We start from the raw sequence: 21,435 nt of genomic DNA on the forward strand, positions 1-21,435 counted from the left end.
GGTAATTTCAGGTGAGAGATGTCCCTGGAACTAGAGCTCCAGCTAGTTCCCTAATATGTTCCTCCCTGCAGTGTCCTATAAAACTTGGAATGAGGGTCTTGCTAGAAAAACACAATAACAGCATGGATTGCAAGTCCCCTGAAAGTCTATCATCTGGCACATTAGGTGAGTAGCTTTAATTCCCCAAGCAGTTATGAAATGGTCAGAGAAACCAGGAAAAACTGATGGGGAAAAAAAGAACAGGGCGTATGCTTCTGAGTTAGTAAAGGAGAGACTTTACAGTGAAAGAGGAAGAGTCCCAGCTCTGAGTAGTCTTACCTTGTCTTGAAGATCCTGGATGGGTCCCCAAAAGGATAGCTATGGTGAACTGTGAAAATGCCACTGGATTCGTGATCTCCGAAGAAGATATAACTCTGAGACCAAAGACAGGTCTCAGTCACTGAGAGCTTTGTGTGCAAACTTTTATTTAGAGTGACAGGACCAAGAAAGCTTCTGACATAGACATCAGAAGAAGGCAGGAGAGTACCTGCCTCACTAGTTTAAGCGGGGCCTTATATACTTTTCAATTAGCTGCTGAGAATAGATAAAAAGAATACCTCAAGACTGTAAGAGTTCCACCAGACCCTTTCCCAAGGCATACATCCTGAGATAACTTTGGCACAAGATTAGCCAAGGAGAATGGTTCCAGGCAATGTTTCTGGGCTAGATATACTGTTGCTGTGTAATCAGGGGTATAAGTCTTAAGAAACAGTTTCCCAGGCAAGGGTTGTTACAATTATAATCATTAGCATGGAGCCTAAGAAAAGTATTTCCCTAAGTAAGACATTGTGCTTTGTGATCATTAGTGTGCTGTGTGACCTTAGCTAAAAAAAGACCAGTTCTTGGGTAAGATATATTGCTGCACAAAGCTAGGAAAGCATGAGTGAGAATGTTCACCTCCTCCTTAAAAGGCCTTGGACTGCCTGCTTAAACTTTAACTCTTTCATGTAGAACTAGCAGATTAAATTAAAAAAAAAAAAAAACCCAAAAACATAAATAGCTACAAATGGACACTTGCCATCGGCACATGTCATCTGCCTCTACAAGGATTAAGCTGTGTGCTGCTGCTGACCTTCAACAGCCCCTGAAGGGAGTTCAGGGTGGAGAGCAGAAATGAGGCACTCTGTGCTCTGGAAAAAGTGGCAGGACAGGTCTTCACATAACTGTTTTCTGGAGCCAATTAGCCCAGTTCTTGCATCTCCTCATACCTAGAAAAGCACTAAATTTCTTCATGATGATGTCTGCTCCTCAGGACTAGCAGAAACCCTTATCAGACCCTCTGTAAAAATAGGTTCTTGAATTTGCATGTACCATTCACCAAATCCGCCATTAACCCATTAACCAAAATCACCTATATACTTGCCTTCCCCCTACCTCTTTGGAGCAATTTCTCAGAGTGATTAACATCTGAAATTTTGAATTCCTGGCTATCTCGCGACTCTCATGCTGTTCATTTTTTTTAATGCCAGAAATACACATGTACACATACGCTGGATATGGTAATGAAAATATTTCAATCAAGTGTAGATAGTGGCAGGAGTCAGAGGTGTAAAAATTCCAATCAAATACCACAAATCCTGCCCCTTTTCATTTTCCATGGGTAAGAATTGAAGCATTAATTAACTTGATTTACTGCAGCAGCTAAGTTGTAGACTCTGGAAGTACATTGTCTAATTTCAAATCCTGGCTCTATTATGCAAGAACTGTACAATTTTAAGCAATGTACTTCCTCTCTCTTTATGCCTCAGTTTTTCTCATCTGAAGTTAAGAATAAAAGCTAATTGTGTGGATTCAGATGTAAAGAGCTTGGAAGAGTGGCTGGCTAGAGGAAAGCTTCAATAACATCAATTGTTATTTAAAATTAAATGTAAGTAGTAAAACCCTAAGATATCCAGAAAAAAAATGTACCCATGTATTTATAACAGAGATATTAGGGAAACATCATCAAATAATAAAAAACATAAATCATAAAAACACTTTCTGGTTTTTAATAATTCTCTCTTAAATTGCTGTCCAGCTACCTGGCTGGCTATTTATTATGCAGATCAGCATTTCAAGCTTCAGTGCTCTTTGGCCTTCTAGAAAATCTCTTGGTCTGAGGAAAGGGTACATTTTCTTTGGGAATATTCAGGTTATACTAGGCCCAGTATAACCAAAACTATGAGTCTGCTTCTTTTCCATCCACCCCACCTCTTAGGTAGGGTCCTTCCAAGGCCCAGCTGATGCAGTGTGAGAGTCAGAGCAGGGACTGCAACTGTGACACCTCTGGAGGCCTGCCCTTTCAGTAACCTCAGCCTGCAGGTATCTCCTCTATCTCAAACTCCAAAACTATTTTTCCCAAGCAGAAGGCTTGTTCCTCTAAGATTGTTTATTTGATTCCTATCTACCTAGGCTCCTCAACCACTTTATCATTTCTTCTCCACTCATCATTCAACATTCATTTATTCAATAATTTACTGAATGTTTCCTACATCAGCTGCTGGATGGACAGTGACCTTCCCCACCCCAGGAATCTGCTTCCTTTGGACTCACCATGGAGCAGAACATAGGCTGATGAGTTCAGTCTCTGATGAGGCCCAAGCAAAAGATCCCAAACACCCAGTCAACTGTAAAGGGCTCTCCATAGTTCAGGAAAAGAAAACAATGCAATAAATGAGAACTCTCTTCCCTACCTAGAGAACTTTTAGACCCACATTTCCACCTACAGCCTTCTCTGGTAAGCTGGAATTTACGTTATATGAACCTTCAGGCTTTTCTTGGCCCATATGAAAGGCAGATAAAAGCAACATTTCTCTCCCTGAATTTTTTCTCAGACCTATCTGACTTCCCAGGGTTGAAATTAGAGATTGCAATGTATAACTCTGGCAGTCAAAAGCAGCCCGGAGCCTTCTTAGTTACAAGAAATAAGACTTTCCTCTGCCTTTCGCCTAGCACCACCATAAACAACAGTTCATTGGATGTGGACAAGAACACCTCACTGATGGGAACTGAAGAGGGAGTAGAAAGGAGTCTTGAAGCCTCATGCTCCACTGGAGATTAAAACCTAAAACAATGGGAGAAAGTTGCCCTCAAAGCTCATTTTATCTCTAAGGCACATGATGGTAGCTCACAGGTGAAGGCAGCTTGATCCAAGTATCCCAGGTTCCAGGCAGAGCTTTTGTTTCTCCCTAAAAGGACTCCCAACACTGAGTCTCTGACATTTAAACACATATACACACCATGGCCACTGTCTAGTATAATGATATTCTCTTTCAAAGACCCTTTTCTTTCCTTGACTGGATTATGCATGTGTGCTTGCTAAATCGCTCAGTTGTGTCCAACTCTTTGAGGCACTCTGGATTGTAGCCTGCCAGGCTCCTCTGTCCATAGGATTCTTCAGGCAAGAGTACTGGAGTGGTTTGCCACGCCCACGCCCTCCTCCAGGACATACTCCTGATGTGGGGATGGAACCTGCCTCTCTGTCTCCTGCATTGGCAGGAGGGTTCTTTACCACTAGCGCCACCTGGTAAGCCCTGACAGGAATATAGCGTTATCTTTTTTTTTTTTTTTTTTCTTTAGCACATCTATGATAAAACTGTAACAGACTGTGTTTTGTGTGTATGCTCAGACACACGCACAAAAGTTTGACCATGTGAAAGTGTGAATATGTATTTTGTGTTAATGCATTACTCCATGATGTATTTACCCATGTGAACCCACGGGCACATTTATGGGCTGGAAGCCATGGTTCACTCACTTGATAAGTGAATTGTAACACTTCTGCACCAGATGCATGTGGGTATTGGGAAGCATCCCTGAGTGCAAATGGGTCTGAGAGGCTGAAGGCACCTCCTGTGTGCTATGCGCACCCTATCTCAGCGCCTTGGTACATGACGACTTTTTTACTGGAATACTCTTCCCTCCTCCCTCAAGACTTTACCTACTTAACTCTTACCACTTTTTTAGATTTTTAGCTTAGAGTTCACACTCACAAGCCTTCCTGTCTCTATAGAGTAGATCAAGCCTCTGTTTTGCTATGTCACAGATCCCCATCTTTTATAACACTTATCATAGCTTGTGATTATATATAATGAGTACTGTTTGAACAGTTCCAGCTACAGTCATAAATTCATGAAGGCAGTATCATGCCTCTTTTATTCACATTGAATTCCCAACCCCTAGCAGAATGCCTAGCGCAGGTTAGGTAATCAATTTCTGAGTGCGATAGTATAAAAAAGACAAATCTGGATCCATGGCAGTGGAATCAACTACAAATCTGGCTACCAAGAACAGTAGCTTTGTAAACTCGATAAGATCAGGGAATCTTGGAACTCAGCCTGATTCCTGCTCTATTGCTGTCTCAGGAATCAGGATCAAATCCAAAAATGGAGAGCCGACTATGGGATAGAGTTCAGGGACAATAAAAATAAGAAGCTGTGCCCACTTTTCAGTCTGGCTGGGGGCAGAGAGCCCCAAAGAACCCAGAGTATGTGGTGGCAGCTCCAGCAGGACACCAAATCTAGGGAACCTTTGGAAGGACACATGGAAGGCTGCAGTTCTCAGCTCACCCTCCTGTGTTCCCTGTGCCTCTTTTCCTTCTAACCTCATACCTTTCAGTTTCCCCTCCAAGCCCTCCCATCCATGCAGAGATAGCTCTTATCACCACCTTTCCTCCTATACAGTCCCTCTTTTCCCATAGCCCACAAATAATCAGACTCAGGCAGCAGACGACATTGGAGATTGGATGTAATTGCATCTCACGATAGGCATTAGCAGAACTCAGACCGTGACCCCATGATGGTACAGTGACAGGGGTGGTTGGGTCACTTATAGCACCCCCACCCTGCTCTGGCTCTCATTCTTCCTCATTGACTCTGGAACAACATTGTCTCTGCAGTAAAGAGTATCATAGTAAATTTGCTTCATAGTGCAGCTGCATTCAAGAATGGCTGGGGTGAGGGGAGTTAGGGACGGGGGCTTTGCGGGGAAAGGCACAGAGGGAAAGATACGGTCTGGACAACTAAAGCTCCTACAACTGCCTCAGCTTCTCCACAGCAGCATCCACGTCACCTCCTGTGGCAATGAGGGCCTGGAGATTGGCTTCCGGATTCAGGAAGCCCAGGGCCCGCAATTGCTCCAGCTGCACCCGGAAGTGAGTCTCGAGCGTCGGCTGCTGGGGATTGGAGCCAGTCAAGGCTTGCAACATCTGGAGGAAGGGGGTGGAATGGAGGCCCAGCTCCATAGAGCCCTGTGCTGAGGGAACCTCAGGAGCTAGGGTAGGCGAAGGATCCTCAGGCACAAGGGGACTCTCTCGAGGCTCTGTATCTCCCGCCATACTTCCCAGCCCTGTTAGGCAAGGCATGAACCAGAGGAAGAGGCGAGGGGCCTCAGTAGCCAGGATCTGCAGACCCTGCTCAATCTGCAGCAGGGCGTGCGTGGCGCGCGGATTCGCCATGGATGCCTGAAGGTGCAGCAGCAGCGGCAGTTGCCAGCGCATCTCGTCCTGCAGCTGTGGGGCCTGATTCATGCTGTTTGGCCTCAGAGATCTTGGATAAGCCGGTGGTGGCAGCCAGACATGCTCAGGGATTCCAGCAGTAGCTGCTGTGGGCAAAGGTGGGGAAGGAGCAAGTGGGGTCCTATTGGCAGCAGGCCCCAGCCCGGAGACAAGATCAGGCATGTGGGTGCTATGGCCAGTGGAACCATTCCCTGCACCATCTTGACCTCCATCTTTTCTAGCACTGCTCTCCGTGGGATACCTCAGGAAGGCTGAGCAGGAGGGCTTTCCCTTGATTGCAACTGACTCCTTGGGGAGAGCCTGGCCTGACTCAGGTTCCTGGGATGAGGGTGAAGCTGGAGGAACTTGGTTTCCTGGTGGTGAAGGTGGTTGTTCTTGGCTTGGACTGAGGGTAGATGCCATCCCCTGTAGATAGGTTCCCAGGGACTGGGGGGTCTCATGCAATTGTTGGAGATAGTCATAGAGCCCTATATTCCCTAGAATATTGGGTACCCTATTTCTAAGTTCAGATATATCCTGGTCCCCAGGCCTCCTGCCCCTCCTGCCAGCTGAGCCTGCATATGTGGAAGTCCAGGGATTGGGGAGAGGGTCACAATTCTCCGTCCTTGAGGGTTGGCTGCTGCTGCTGGTAGCATTAGCAGTATTAGTGGTGGCAAAGGGATTGCCACCAAACTGCTCCTGGACGGCGTTAAGCATGGGGTCCATAATATCTGTATACATGGTTCGGAGCACATTGTAGCCACCCGGGATGCTCTCCAGGTTGCTAAGCGCCCGGTCCTGGCTGCGCATCATCTCTTGCATCATGGCAGGGTTACGTAGAAACTCCAGTGTCTGCCGCATGATTTCAGGATTGTTGAGGATGTGCCCAATCTCAGGGTTGTGCTGGATCAGTTGCTGCATACGGGGATTGTCAAGAACCAACTGGCGCACCAGGCCTGTGTTGGACAGCAGACCCTGGATGAAGGGGTCGTCAATGATCTGAGCCACAAATTCAGGCACAGATACGTGCTGCCACACCAGTGAGCTTGGCTGGTCAGGGAAATCACCCGAGGTCAGACTTAGCCCATTGAGGCCTGTGAGGACACCCAAGCTAAAGGTAGGTGGCCCATCCACTGGGTAAATGGAGCTTGGCTGAGGGAGTGACCCAGGGCTCGGGGCTGGGGTAGGGACTGAAGCAGCTGGGCACTCGTTGCCCATGGTGCGACGCTGCATCTTGATGACCAGGTGGACGGTGAGGCCATCTCGGACCCCACACTGTGCCAGTGAGTCAGGGTCCTTGAGGATTTTGCCAGCGAAGATTAGGATCAGCTGATCAGGGTGGGCCTTAAAGCGCTGGGATATCTCTTCCTTCAGCTGCTGGATGGTGCAAGTGTCTATAACTGAGAAATCCTCCTTGTCCTTAGGCGTCTTCACTGTCACCTTGATGAGGTGGGGATCCTGGACCAGCGCTGGGCTGCCCTGTGGCAGGGCCTCTCCACTTTTGGCCATAGTGGGCAGCAGGAGGCCCAGGTCTGTGGGGACACAGCTGGGGGGAGGGGGATGGGAGACCAAAATCATCCTTTTGGGCAGTGGTGAAAGGAAAGGTGAGCAGGGGGAGGATTTGGGGTCTCAGGGTGGGGGAACTAGACAGTCCACATAGAAGGGGCTCTGAGGGCATGAGATAGGATGCCTTAGGAGGATTTGGGGTTGGAGAGATGGTGATGATCATAGGAGGGGAATCTGAGGCCCTAGGAAAGAGGTTGATTGTTGATGAATGAAGGGCAAGGGCAGCCTGAAGGACTTGGTTTGGGGAATACATACCAAGCAGCCGTGGCCCCGTCCTTCCTCTTAAATAGGACTCCAAACTGCCCTCATCTTGCTGAACAGCCACCCCTGAAGCCTTCTACACCAGAACCCACTCCACCAGGTCACCTCTGTGACCTCAGCACTGACATCATGGCCTCATACAATGGATTCGTGAGACTTCTCCAAGGTACTTGGGATTCTTGGGGGCTTCATCTCCCCCCACCCTTCAACTCTTCTTCTTCCTTTATCTCAATTGCCTTCTTCATAATGAGGGTTCTGGGCTGACCCTTCCTTCTCAAGCCAAGTGTTCTGTTTTCACACAACCTGGTAGGTGGTATGTGGATATTCAGACAGGGGTTGGACAATTAAGAAAGGCTTCTTGAGCCCTTATGTCCCCACGAAGACCCTAATTCAGCTACTTGCTAGTTGAGGCTCTTCTTGGCATTGTTATGTTCCTATGTCCTCTCTGATTCAACATTAGCCACAATATATCAGTCAACATATGGACTTTCTGATGAGTAGGATGTAGAGTATGAAAGAGAGGTTCAAGATGAAATAAACTTTCATTTTACCTTTTTTTTTTCCCTATTATTATTATCCCCCAGAAAAATTCAAAGAATGGATTGGCTATTTGTTAAGGCAAAAAGACCAGGAAATAAGGTTGTTAAATAGAAAATTAAGTTCAGTCTATTTCATATCCAAATGAAAATGTTAAGACGGTAGTTCTACACTGTGAGGCTGACTTCATCAGCATCAACAGAGTATGTGGAGCGGTGTGTGTGTGTATATAGTAAAAGGACAGAGGTAAAAAGACTGAATTATGGACAGTATGATATTTAGAAGTCTGAAAGATTGGGTGAATTCAGCAAAGGAAATTGAGAAGAAATAAAACATTAAGTCAGAAAAGGAAACTAGAGAGAGAAAGGAGTCAAAGGACAAAGTTTCAAAAAAAGAGAAAGTAAACAAATGTGTCAAATGATTCTGGTAGGCAAGTGAGAATTGGCTACTGCATTTGAACAAGAGAGACCAGTTAGACTGAGGGCCACAATGAGACCAAGTCTGGAAGAGTGGTGAGGTCAGAAAACCTGATTGGAGTGGGTTTAAAAGTAAATGGATTGAAAAGGAAGTGGATCCAATAAGAGTAAATGAAAAAAAGGCTGATGGCTGCACAGAAATGGGGAATAAATCTTTTTTGGTTTTGTTTTTTTGTTTTATTAAGATGAGACAATTATAATATACTTTTATTCTAATGGAAACAATCCAATGAGGAAGAGCACAGTGATGCAGGAGAAAGAGAAAACAGTTGCAAGAGCAAATTGTTGAGAAGATAGAGGGATTGGAATCAAATGCCCAAGTGAAGAGCTTGATTTAGGATCATGGACAGTTTACTCATTAAAACAGGGTGCAAGGTGGAGTATACAGGTATAGATGCAAGATAGTTGGTTGAATTAGTGGCAGACAAAGGTGAAAGTCGCTTTTGATCACTTTTGTCTTCTTGCTGGAATAAGGAAAATATCATCTGAGACTGAGAATAGATATTAAAAGGCTGTTGAAAGTTTTAGGAGAGCATAAAAGGTATGAAATAATTGTCTCAAAGAATATGGCTAGAGCATTGGATCTCCAAGTGTGATCCTTCGATCAATATCATCAGCATCACCTGGAAATTGTCAGCTATGCAGAATTCGGGCCATCCTGTAGTTCCAAAGATTTGGGAACCCTTGGAATGAAGCTCAGAAATCTGGGGGTTTTAACACACCCTCCAGGTGATTTCTGATGCAAATTCTAGATAAAAAGCATTAAAATAAGAAAATGTATTAGGCATACAAACAGACCAACTAAAGCCTTGGTAATAAATTTAAATAAGACTAGCCAGCACAGTTATATGATTTTCTGTGCCTACACAGAGATTAGGCAGGGTTGGATATAACTGTTATAACCATTGTGAGTTTGCTAGGTGGGTATTATATCAGAATAATTATAATAGATTGAGTAGTGTTGAAGCTAGAAAACTATGTTTGGGAACCTAAAGTAGGTACATGGAGAACATGTACCCCACTTCTAAGTCCACAGAGAATGAAAGAAACAGTCATCACTGCTGGAGAAGCAGTCTTCTCAGTGAACACCCAGATATTAGTCACAGCAAAAAGGTGAGGGAACATTGAGAGATAAGGTTGTAGGTATGAGTTTCACTGTTGCTAAATTGCATCCTGAAAGGTAGGGTGGGAAAAACCGACAAGTGGAAACTGAGTCACATGAGGGAATTTCAGAGCATATTGAGAGAATCAGGAAGATAATCTGGAGAATTTGGGCTCCTTATGTAAACTGAGGATAAAAGATATAACTGGATTAATAGAGATATCTTAATGGGGAGGTGAAAAATATGTTTCTAGCTATAATTTTCTTTCTTGAGGGGGCTTCCCTGTGGCTCAAATGGTAAAGAATCTGCCTGCAATGCAGGAGACCCAGGTTTGATCTCTGGGAGAAGGAATGGCAATCCGCTCCAGTATTATCAGTTAGATTGGAATTTGCCCTGCATTTCTCCAACTCTGAGTCTTTGTCACGCAGTTGTGTCTGACTCTTTGCGACCCTTTGGAGTATAGTCCACCAGGTTCCTCTGTCGAGGGGATTTCTCAAGCAAGGAGACTGGAGTGGGTTGCCATTTCCTTCTCCAGGGGGTCTTCCCTACCCATGGATTGAACCTGCATCTCTGTATCTCTTCCACTGCAGGTAGCTTCCTTACCCACTGAGTCAGGTTTCCCTGATGGCCCAGATAGTTAAAGAGTCCTCCTGCAATGACGGACACCCTGGGTCAGCAAGACCCCCTGGAAAAGGGAATGGCTACCCGCTCCAGTATTCTTTCCTGGAGAATTCTATGAACAGAGGAGCCTGGCCGGCTACAGTCCATGGGTCACAAAGAGTCGGACATGACTGAGTGACTATCACTTCACTTCATTTCTTTGACCTGTTTCTTTTTGATAGGTCATGGTGGTGGAGTGGGACCTTTGGCAGCAGATTTACTGAAGCACTGGGAGCTTAATGGAGCTTGCTTTACTCTTGCTGATGGTCCCATCAGGGCTGAAGGATGGGTGACCTGTGAGGACCACACAAATCTGAATATCCCTCACCTCCTCCACTGCTCCTGCCCTAGTCCCAGACACCGCTGTCTCTCACGTGCTAAAATGAGTGTTTCTGCTTCCAGCTTTCTCTTCTACAACAGTATTCCCCTCTCAGCAACCAGACTGACATATTGAACTACTCTATTCCTTTGCTAAAATCTAGCAATAATTTTGTTTTGTATTCATAGTAAAATCTAAAGTGATCACCAGATCTGCAAAGCTCTTCATGATTTCTAATAATTCTCTTTTCCCCCTCATTTTTTAGTTCACTCCTCTCCAGCTCCACTGTCCCTTGTTATTCTTCAAACACAACAAGAATACTCTTATCTCACAGCTTTTCCTCTTGTGCAGCCTCCTCTGCCTGGAACAATGCCTGGAACTGTAAGTTTTACTCTCCCAAGTCCTTGTGATTTCTGCTCAACTGTCTCCTTTCAGAGAGGCCTTCCTTGACGATCCTCCCATTTAGAACAGCTTATCCACTGCATTTTTTTTATAGCACTTATAAACACCTCATGTAGCTATACATTCAGCTGAATTTCCTAGAGTAGGAAATGGCAACCCACTTCAATATTCTTACCTTGAGAATTCCATGGACAAAGGAGCCTGGCAATTTGTAGTCCATGAGGTTGCAAAGAGTTGGACACCACTGAACACACATACATGTAATTCCCTCTTTTCATATGAGTATCTTATGACTGTCTTCCCTACATGTGGGTCTAATTTGGGTCTCTAAGCATTTGTGTGCAGCTGTCTATACACATTATTATGTGTACAGTGTGGTGACTTTATATGCCTATATTTATGTGAATCTTTGGCTGTTAGCCATGTGTGCATATGTGTTTGAGGTTATATGTGCATGTTCTTGGATATGTGAGAATGCCATGATGTCCGTATATGTAATTCTGTGGGTGCAAATATGCTTTTCTATTTTAATACATGCATGTGGTTGTGTCTGTGTGTGCTCATGCATGTATGGTACATGAGGTAGGATTATTACACATTGACAGCTGACTTTTTTGTAAAAAAAAAAATGGCCAAACTTCAGATGGGATCAAGTTGATGTAGCCATTTTATTGACAGATCTCTCAGCTATGGCCAATTCAGTAAGGAAAGCACTGTTCGGTTTTTCCCATTCTAGGACTTCTTCTAACCAGAAGCACCAGAAAAGATGAAGGCAGATGAGGTAGTCAAATGGGTTGGCAGGCAGGTAGCAAAGCAAATAGGTAGGCCCAGTGGTTAGGATCCCTGGGATCTCCTGAGCTTCTGGATGGCAGCGCTGGTGTCTCCCTCGGTAGCAATGAGGGCCTGCAGATTGGCATGATGGTTTGCAAATCCCATGGCCTGGAGATATTCCATTTGCTTGCTGAAACGAGTCTCAGGGGCTTGTAGAGGGTGGGAAGGGTCTCCAGCTAGGGACTGTAGCCTCTGCAGGACTGTTCTCGATTTGGGACAGGACTCAGGTCCTTTAGGCTCAGCCATATTGGACACATCCCAGGTCCAGGGCACTGTGTCAGGGTAGCTGCAGCTGGGTGCAGGAAGCCAGCCCAGGCCCCATAGGTAGGGCGCAACCCAGGGTAGAAGAACAGGAGCCTCAGTGGCCAACAGCTGCAGGCTCTGCTCAATCTGAAGTATTGCTTGTGATGCTTTAGGGTTGGCTAGAGCTATAAGTATATCAGAAAACTGAGTCTGCTGCAGAAATGCAGGCAGTTGCTGCCTCCACTGTTCACTCAGCTGGGGCACACTCATGAACATCATCATCTGGGCTGCCAGGGAAGGGTTGTTCAAAAGCAGTTGCATCATGTTTCCTGTGATCTGGGAGCTGGTCTGCTCATTTGACTGCTGGAGATCATCTGGTTTCTGGTTAGAGCTATCTAGAGAAATGGTGGCATCTTTGCCTTCTGCCTGGGGCAGCTGGTTGAGCTCTCTGCCAGGTAAGGCTGGTATCCCAATTGGCTGCTCCACTGCACAAGCATGACTCTGACCATTAGTGGAGTTGGAAGTACTGGCTCTGGAAGTGTGATTTGCCATGCTGGGGGTAGAACTGGCTGAAGAGATTGAAGATACACCTCGAGAACTAGCATAGATGACTCGGGCTGTAGGGGGCTGTGGGAGATGTTCCTGTTGTTCCTGGGATGGTGGGGGTGATGGGAATGAAAACTGTACTTGCTCTGGCACTTGTCCTCCCAAGAGAGCTGTGAAAATGTTGCCCCCAAATGCATCTTGTGTGTTGTTGAGCATCTGATCGTTGAAATCAGCAGAACTCTGACCCGAGGCATTGTCCCATCCTGGGACAGTCTCTAAGCCTACATATGACTGTGGGTTCGGTGGACTCTCAATATTCTGTGCAGGTTGCTGGATCTGCATTATCTCTTGAATCACTGCCAGGTTCCTGGCCAGCTCCAGAGTCTGCCACAGGATCTCGGAATTGTCAAGGATGTGTGAGACCTCTGGGTTCTGCTGCATCGAATGCTGCGTGTCTAGGTGTTCTGAGATGAACTGTCTCATGAAGTCTGTGTTGGACAGGAGTTGCTGGATGCTAGGATTCTCCAGTGTCTGTGCTACGTGCTCTGGACTACCCACTTTCAAGCCCTGGGTATGCACCTTGGGCACATCCTCTGAAAGAGCTGACTCCACTGGGGTCATACCAGCAGATTGGTATACCCCACTGCTGTTTCCTTTGGTGTTTTTGTCCTGGTGCCAGGGATGGGCTAGGGATCTGGAGCCATTTTTGGACTTGATGACCACGTGGATGGTGTGACCGTCCAGGATGCCCCTCTGGCTCAGCACGTCATGGTCTTTGAGAAGGCAGCCCATGAAGACAAGCACTAGTTGGTCCATTTGGCATTTAAAGTGAGCCGATAGCTTCTCCTTGAACTGCCTCACCGAGGTATCACTGGCTATCACAAAGTCTTCCTGCTTGCCTGGTGTCTTCACTATCACCCTAGTGACACCCAGAGAGATCTTCTTCTCTGCAGGCAGCCCTGAATGACGCCCACACTGGGCCATCCTGGGTGTTTGAGCGATGACATGCGGCATGGACCTTAGTGGGTGGGCAGATGGGGAGCAGGTGGAAGCAGGGGCAGAGGGGTGAGGGCGGGCAAATACTTCCTCTGGCCTCTGTTTCAGGCGTTGTGTTCTCAGGCCACAGGCTGGTTTCCTTGTTGCCCCAAAGGGGATGAGTGACCAGACTGGGGCCAGGTATTTTGTGATGTTGTACCCCCACCCCAGTTCTCCAGATATGGCCCAGCTGAGGCCTGTTGTGGCTACTAATTCATTCTTGATATAAAGTAGGCTAAGTGGAGATGACTCCTGCCAGGGCCACCCCTCCCCCGGCCCCACCCACCAAAAGCACAGCTCTTGAGAAAAGGGATATTGTGATGTCAACCCAAGCCTCACAGTTTCTGGCTGAACTAGTTGGGAAAGGAAACCTATTTGGGGAGCCTGGGTCTTCATAATAAAAGAAAATAAGACACTTTTACAGGAAATAGAGGGCAAAGTTCTCAGAGTACAACTATTAAAAGTACAGGCTGCTTAGTCGTGGTCGCTCAGTCCTGTCCGACTCTTTGCAACCTTGTAGACTGTAGGCTCCTGTGCCCACGCAATTCTCCAGGCAAGAATACTGGAATGGAGTGCCATTTTCTTCTCCAACAAACTGCTTACGTAGTCCATATGTTTCTCTGTGGCGCTGTGTGTGAGTCCCTTGTGGGGATATCAGGCTTGTGAATGAAAAGCTGCTGCTACTGCTGCTGCTACTGCTGCTGCTAAGTCGCTTCAGTCGTGTCCGACTCTGTGCAACCCCGTAGACAGCAGCCCACCAGGCTCCCCCGTCCCTGGGATTGTCCAGGCAAGAATACTGGAGTGGGTTGCCATTTCCTTCTCCAATGCATGAAAGTGAAAAGTGAAAGTGAAGTCACTCAGTCGTATCCGACTCAGTGACCCCATGGACTGCAGCCCACCAGGCTCGTCCATCCATGGGATTTTCCAGGCAAGAATACTGGAGTGGGGTGCCATTGCCTTCTCCATGAAAAGCTGAGTCTATTAAAATCATAGGCAAAACCACATACCTGTAGGTAAGAAAGAAATTTCTTCCACAAGAAGGAGTTTATTCCTTTTTTAGGGGTCTGGAAAAAGTGAGGCCTTAGAAAGGAAAGGTGGCTAGTGGTAAAGAACCTGCCTGCCAATGAAGGAGATGTTAGAGATGTGAGTTTGATTTCTGGGTTGGGAAGATTCCCTGGAGGAGGGCATGGCAACCCACTTCAGTATTCTTGCCTGGAGAATCTCATGGATAGAGGAGCCTGGTCCATGGAGTCGCAAAGAGTTGGACACGACTGAAGCTACTTAGCACATAGAAAGGAAAGTGGAGCAAGACAAAAGTTTCTTAAGTGGAAGAGAAAGCTTGTTTTTCTCTGGGTTGAGATTCTGGGATTCTAGACTTAACTGAGAGTGTTCCCATGCAGTGGGAAAATATTTCCTCTATCCTGGAATCAGGAGTAGGGCTAAACAAGGAAAATCCTCCTAGAGGCACAACAAACTGAAGGTGAATGAAACCTTCCTTGCTAAGTATTTTTATTTGCTTATCACTTGGTCTTTTCTACACAGTACTACAGCAGAACTTTTAAAATAATTCCTTGCCATGTCCTAGCCCAGTCCTGAGTTGCATACCTTCGTGTTGAAGCATTAAGGCGAAATTTGTCTGTAAATCAAGAGGTGAGCATAGAGTTGACTTAGCAGTGAAATTCCTAACAGGGCAGGATTAGGCATCTAAATCCAACATCGTTTACTTTTTATTTGACTAGCAGGTGAATTTTCTGTTAAAGGACATTTAAAATATTTTTACATTTATTGATATTTGGGTATGGATGGAAATATTGTATATGTAACAGTTGGAATGCATGTCTGACTTGGATACAGTATTTGTAAATGTAAGTATATGTGAAAGTGTAAGCATAAGACAGTGTGTGTGAAGTACTCTGGTGTCCTCTGTGTGATTGAGAAGACTTTAGGATCTGAAATCTTGAACATTCCATATACCTGCATGGACAGAAAGTACATCGTATCATCATCAGACACATACATCAGATAAGTACAAGCAGGTAGTCTTGGCCTGAGCAAAGAAACTAATGACAGCCAGCCAGCAGACTTTCTGCTATCATATCAAATGATTCCTTTTATAGAAGGTCTGGATCTTTAGCCCCGTCCATGTCAACGTTCTTCATGTCTCAGCCTTCCGTTGCTTAATTCCTAGAACAGGATTCAGGTCTAAGGCCTTCTCTCAACTGCATTCAAAGTGAAATTGATCAGGACAGTGAAGCATTAATTTTCACACAAAGATACTGCCTCTTTTCTCCCCAGGTACAGCATAGGAGGTTGGGGATAAGATAAGAAACTTCCGCGTCTCACTTTAATGATCAACTCCCTTGTATCTTCAGCACTGGAGCCAGAGGATCTCAGCCTCAGACACAGAGAATTCTAAACCTAGCTCAACAGACTCCTACAAATGGAAGAGTTGGAATCACAGTTTTCAAAACACAGATGAGATTTCTTTAAAAACTATGAATCATGTAAGAATTAAAGATTTTAAAATTTAAAAAAATTAAAAAATAAAAAAAAAACTATGAATCCAGCTCCTACACTAGGTTTCTGGTAAAAAGGGGGTAACATTGCCCAGCTAATGTTTCATTTCCAAGTGAAACTTCAATCAGATCTCTATTAAAGAGAACTTTAATGTGCAGATTGAGATATTTATTGTCAAGAACTAACTAGATATAATCAATAATCTCAATCATTAGAGCTGATGGCTATTTTGAGGAATGGTCCACCTGGAGGGTGAGGAAAAGGCCACACTGCTATAAATCCTCTGCCTTGAGGTCTCAGGGTCTAGAGGGTTTTTTCAGTTTGACAGCTTTAGGAGGTTCCCAAGCCCCAAAGGGCCTTTTGGATAGTGGTCTTGGTAACCTATGCTTCAGTTCCAGGAAGCCAACAAGCATAAATAATCAGGAAACCATCACTGTAGACACAGAACCTGTGATCAGAAGGTTAGTAATTAATGCCTTATGGTGTTTCCAGCATCTTATCCAGCATGATGCTGAGACGGCACTCCCAGTGGTATCAAAAGCATAAAAACTCTCCTCTTGGCCGATGCTCAGGGGGCGTAAGGCATATAGCACCCTGTAGGCCATGCAGGTCCCTGACACGGCTGGCTTGCACTGGCTGATATGCCAGGTTTCCTCTACCTGTAGAGTGCTGGCATTGAAATGACTCACACCAGGTAACCCTTGGCCACCTGAGTGGCACAGGGCACCCACAGCCCCTATCATCACTAGCAAAATATAGATCCTTCCAGGGCACACCAGCGTGGGAGCAGCAGTTGTTGTAGGCAGCACTGGACAGCAGGCACTGTTGCACCAGGGTGTTAGAAGAAAGGCCCACCTGGCCATGGAGGCTGTGCCAACGTAGTTAAAGCACATGAAGTTCTTGTAAAGTATTGCCACCGCCATCGCCGTAGCCCATTTTCCTCTCCTCAGAGTTCTGCAGCAGTCCCGGATCTTCAGAGGATTTGTATAGCCAGCAGTAGTCAAAGTACCTGGGCCAAGCCTCACACCAAGATTATCAGGGTTAAAAAAAGCTAAAAAAAAAAAAAAAGAGAGAGAGAGAGAGAGAAGCCTGGGACTTCCCTGGTGGTCCAGTGGTTAAGAATCTGCCTTTTAATGCAGGGGACATGGGTTTGATCCCTGGTCAGGGAGCTATGATTCCACATGGCCCGAGGCAGCTAAGCCTGTGCACCACAACTTCTGAGCACAAGCGCCACAATGAAAGATCCCAAATAAGACTCGATGCAACCAAATAAATAAATAAATAAAATACTAAAAATAAAAAAACCAAGTGAGTGTCCTAACAGTCGGGGCTTTAGGAGTCAACCAGTCAACTTGTAATCTCTTTTCTTTTACTTATAATATATTATGACAACACATATCTGTAAAAAAAAAAAAGTGGTAACAGTAATAATATTAAAATCAACTGCAGTGATGCCCAGTGGGCAGTATACATGCATTATCTCATTTAATTATAGTAAAAGCACTGTAAGGAAAGTTTAAAGAGCCCTGGGTATAGAAGAATTTGTTCTTGAGATAAGACCAGTCTGGGGATACAACTGCTTTGGATTATGATGAGATTAGAAATTCTAGACAGTGGGTGTATGAAGGAAGCTCGGGGCAGTTTGCACCATCCTTAACTCATGAAAGGATCATTAGGAGGTGACCTGTCAGGTCTTGGCTAAGATTATCCAGGGGCATGCTTAAAATAGAGGAAGCTGAGCTGGGGCCCCAAAGAAACCTGCATTTAGGGTACAGTAGGGCTCCTTTGGAATAAACCTGGTTGCAGAAGAGAAATTATCCTGAACTCACCTGGCATCTGCAGGCAGAGGGGCCACCCAGTAGAGGGAAGAGTTTGGGTTGGGTGTCGAGTCTTGGCCCCAGGCACTTGGCGTATACAAGAAGTCTCTCCAATTAAGCTGTACCACAAGGGGTTTGACAGACTTCCCTCATAGCTCAGTTGGTAAAGAATATACCTCAATGCAGGAGACCTGGGTTCAATTCCTGGGTTGGGAAGATCCCCGTGAGAAGGAAATGGCAACCCACTCCACTATTCTTGCCTGAAGAATCCCATGGGCAGAGGAGCCTGGCAGATTAAGGTCCAGGGGGTCACAAGAGTCAGACACAACTTAGTGACTAAACCACCACCACAAGGGGTTTGCTGGCTTTCTGGAGGCCTCTGTGGGCACAGGAACCTAGAGAAGAGTTCAGGTAAGATATAAGCTAGGTGTGCTACGTTCAAGAGTGCATCTGCCTCAGTCTGCATCCCTTTGAGACATACCAACAAGGAAATGAAAGCTTTATTCTCCATCAGGATCTTTACTGCCCACCTTTCAGTCCCCTCAGTACATCATAGTGAACCCTATATCCCCAACTCTGCCCCTGGGAAGAGGAGACCTTGGGAAATTCAGTCTGAGGCCTCACTAGGGTGCAGGGGTGAACCAAGGTGTCTGGAGGTCTTTTCTTGTTCCTTCTCACTCTCACACTCCCGTAGCAGGTTCTCAAGGATGTCCACATCTTGGGGGACAGCATGAAAGCTGCACTGGTCAGAGTCAGCCAGAAGCCTGAGTGTAGGTAGCTTGACATTAGCTACCTATGGAAATGCAAAGCCAGGGAGGTGGGTCACAGAGTGTTACGCAGAACTGAACTCAGTTTCCCTTATTTCTCAGCTCCAGGGTTTTCTTCCCTAGAAAGAAGAGATTTTGGAAATTGTCAGATTCTTGAGATTAGATAAAACGGAAGGCTGTAGAGGCAACAAACATTTATTCATCCATCCACACACTTGGCTCTCCAGTTGATAGAGGAGGTCCCTAGTCCCACCCTCTTCTCCCCTGACTTTAAGCTGGATCACCAATTCCTCGGCTCCCCCCAGCTCCAGGCGCAGCAGAGTGAAAGCTGGAGTCTCACAGCAGGCAGCAAGGGCAGCAGGATTCCTGGGTTCTAGGATGTGGTTCATCTCCAAGACTTGGTTACTCTGATCTTCAGTGGCGAATGCATGCTCACTGACCTGGACATGGGGGGATGAACACTGTGGCTCTTCCTTCTGGTGCCACACAGTCTACAAAACACCCTCTTATCTGCCACCTAATTTGCTCCCATCTCATAGCTGAGGACACTCATATTCTTTTCAGTGGGAAAAAAAAAAAAGCTCTTGCTCCTGCACCACCCACATTCTCTCTTCTTTTATCTGGTTATAGCCCCACTCTCTTAATGAATGCACTGACTTGTAGCTTGCAATGTGATCTTATTTCAGCCGCCTTTTCCAGAAGGTCCACAAGTAACCATTACAGAAAGCAACTGCCCATATCACACTGCTGATGCAATATTTTTATTCACTCATCCTCAAAGCATCAATTCCAAGCTCACTGGCCTGCTCACAAGTCTCTCGACATATTGCCCCTATTTTAACTTTTCGGATCAAACTTTCCTGTCTCCCAGGTCTCTTGCATTACAGGCAGATTCTTTACCATCTGAGCCACCAGGGAAGCCCCTCCTTTGTCCCCGTCCTTCCATTTCCAAGCCTCCTCTTGTTCTATGAGCTCTTTCCATTTCCCAGTGGATTCTAGCCATTAATTTATTCATTAACATAGAAAGTACTTCTTGCATAAGCGTTTCTATAAAATATGACCAGTGAGGATCCCAAAACAGTACTCAGGATCCATCCTCAGCTCTTCCTCTATCATCCAGACTCATACCCATGCTGGGTCCAGGAGAGGCTGTGCTTGTATAACTTACAGCTTGGCTGCCCCAGCTTGAGGCTCCAGCACTCACCTTGGACAGCTGCTGCTCATACATGTCCATAAGCTCCCTGGGCTGTACTTTGCAGCTGCTCCAGCTGCTGCAGGGGGATGAGGTAGTTCAGCAGGTAAACCACACCATGGCATAAGCCATCCTTATCCACACAGACTGGTATACTACTCAGCCATTGTAAAACGTGGCCACTAGTACATTAAACATAAAAAACTGGGAGAGAAGGCTGACCCTGCTCTGAAGTGCCTGAGACCATAGGAAATTGCTCTTGACTATCCAGGCATCTTCCCGCCATGGGTCTGAGAGATCCTTTGCGTGATTTCTTGGAATTAAAGTGCAGTTCCTTTCCAGCTTATTGGTAGGGCCACCCTTACCTTACTTCATGTACTGGTTGGATCTTCACATAATGGAAGCAGACTTTTTCCTGATGCTCTGTAGTTGAGTGGAAAACTGATCTAAAGAAAAGTTTTAGGGGACCAGTATGAGAGAATCAATTTCTAGACAGGTTGATAAGAAGTCCGGGGTCCCCAAGGTGGAGAAAGGGGTCTGGGGCTCTCGAAGAGGAGATAGGGGTTTGGAGTTCTCAAGGAGGAGAAAGAAACAAATAAGTCCCGAGCTGATAATCGCGAAACAAACAACCCATCTTGCTCAAGGATATGTTTTCCCTTAAACTCTGTATCAAGGATTATATGACAGTGCATCCTGCTTGAGGACATTTTTCTTCTTAAGAACCTTCTGAATAATCCTGTCATCTTAAAATGTATGTTGCAGGAGGGGCTCTGGTAAGATCTTGCTATTGTTAGTTGTAATCTCATTATCTTAAAATGTATATTGTGGGAGTGGGTCTCATAAAACCTTTAAAACCTTGAGCCATTCTTTTGATTTATTGTAATAACCAGTTAAAAAATTATCTAGCTGCCTTGCTAAGACTAGCAAGGGGGGCACTCTCTGGCCCCCTTTTTATGCCTGTGTCAGAAGCTTTCTCTGTCTCTTTTCATACTTTAATAAAACTCTGCTGCACAAAAGCTCTTGAGTGACCAAGTCTGGTCCCTGGTCCTAAAGCTAAATCTTCTTCAAAGATCATGAATCCGACACCGTTCACCGAAAGTTAGCTAGTGTAATGGCGTCAGCAACCCCTTTATAGACTTTTAGTACATCCCCACAACTTCACTTTGTCTTGAAGGTGGCAGGAGTTCTCTACTGTCAAAGAAGGAAAGTGAATATTAACAGCACCATGGGGCACCAGGATCTGTGCAACACTTAGAATTCACAAGAAAGTGACAAGGTATGACTTGTAATTGACATTTTATAGCTGAATGAACTGAGGTGCTGAGAATCTAAAAAACAGCTTTACTAAACCACATGATTAGTAGGTGACCAGACTACAAGTGCCCCCAGGTCTAGGCCCTGTACTTTCATTCCTGAGGAGCAGAGCTCCGAGCTCTGTTAAGGGAGGAGTGTGATGTAGCAGACATGGTGATTGTGGGAGGCAGCTCTCTTGCCTCAGCAGAATAGGGAGAGGAGAATTTTCTAGTGATGAGAGATGCATATCTAGAGGTCTTCTCTCCCTTGCCTATCATCTTACTTACATTGTCACTCAGAGTCCAAACCCACTGACTCCAGAGCCAGTTCAATTGGGTTCTACATCTGGCTCCATGAC

The 21,435-nt window shown here is 45.7% G+C and overlaps 2 protein-coding genes across 2 annotated transcripts; both read right to left on the reverse strand.

Annotated features, from left to right (window-relative positions):
* Positions 4,748–7,393, reverse strand: LOC102171726 (ubiquilin-3). The gene is made up of 2 exons (XM_005689805.3): positions 7,334–7,393; positions 4,748–7,058 (listed from the first exon to the last, which is right to left on the reverse strand). Exon 2 carries the CDS (start codon positions 7,019–7,021, stop codon positions 5,048–5,050), a length of 1,974 nt encoding a protein of 657 aa, XP_005689862.3. The 5' UTR covers positions 7,022–7,058; positions 7,334–7,393; the 3' UTR covers positions 4,748–5,047.
* UBQLNL (ubiquilin-like) lies at positions 11,671–13,495 on the reverse strand. Its single transcript, XM_005689898.3, has one exon. The coding sequence runs from the start codon at positions 13,468–13,470 to the stop codon at positions 11,671–11,673; it is 1,800 nt and encodes a 599-aa protein (XP_005689955.1). The 5' UTR covers positions 13,471–13,495.

The sequence above is a fragment of the Capra hircus genome, chromosome 15 (genome assembly GCF_001704415.2).
Source record: "Capra hircus breed San Clemente chromosome 15, ASM170441v1, whole genome shotgun sequence".
NCBI classification, from domain to species: Eukaryota; Metazoa; Chordata; class Mammalia; order Artiodactyla; family Bovidae; genus Capra; species Capra hircus.

What these genes read in the sequence shown, in the direction of transcription:
- LOC102171726 (XM_005689805.3), bottom strand. Translation starts at nt 7,021, where the DNA reads ATGGCCAAAAGTGGAGAGGCCCTGCCACAGGGCAGCCCAGCGCTGGTC.
- UBQLNL (XM_005689898.3), bottom strand. Translation starts at nt 13,470, where the DNA reads ATGCCGCATGTCATCGCTCAAACACCCAGGATGGCCCAGTGTGGGCGT.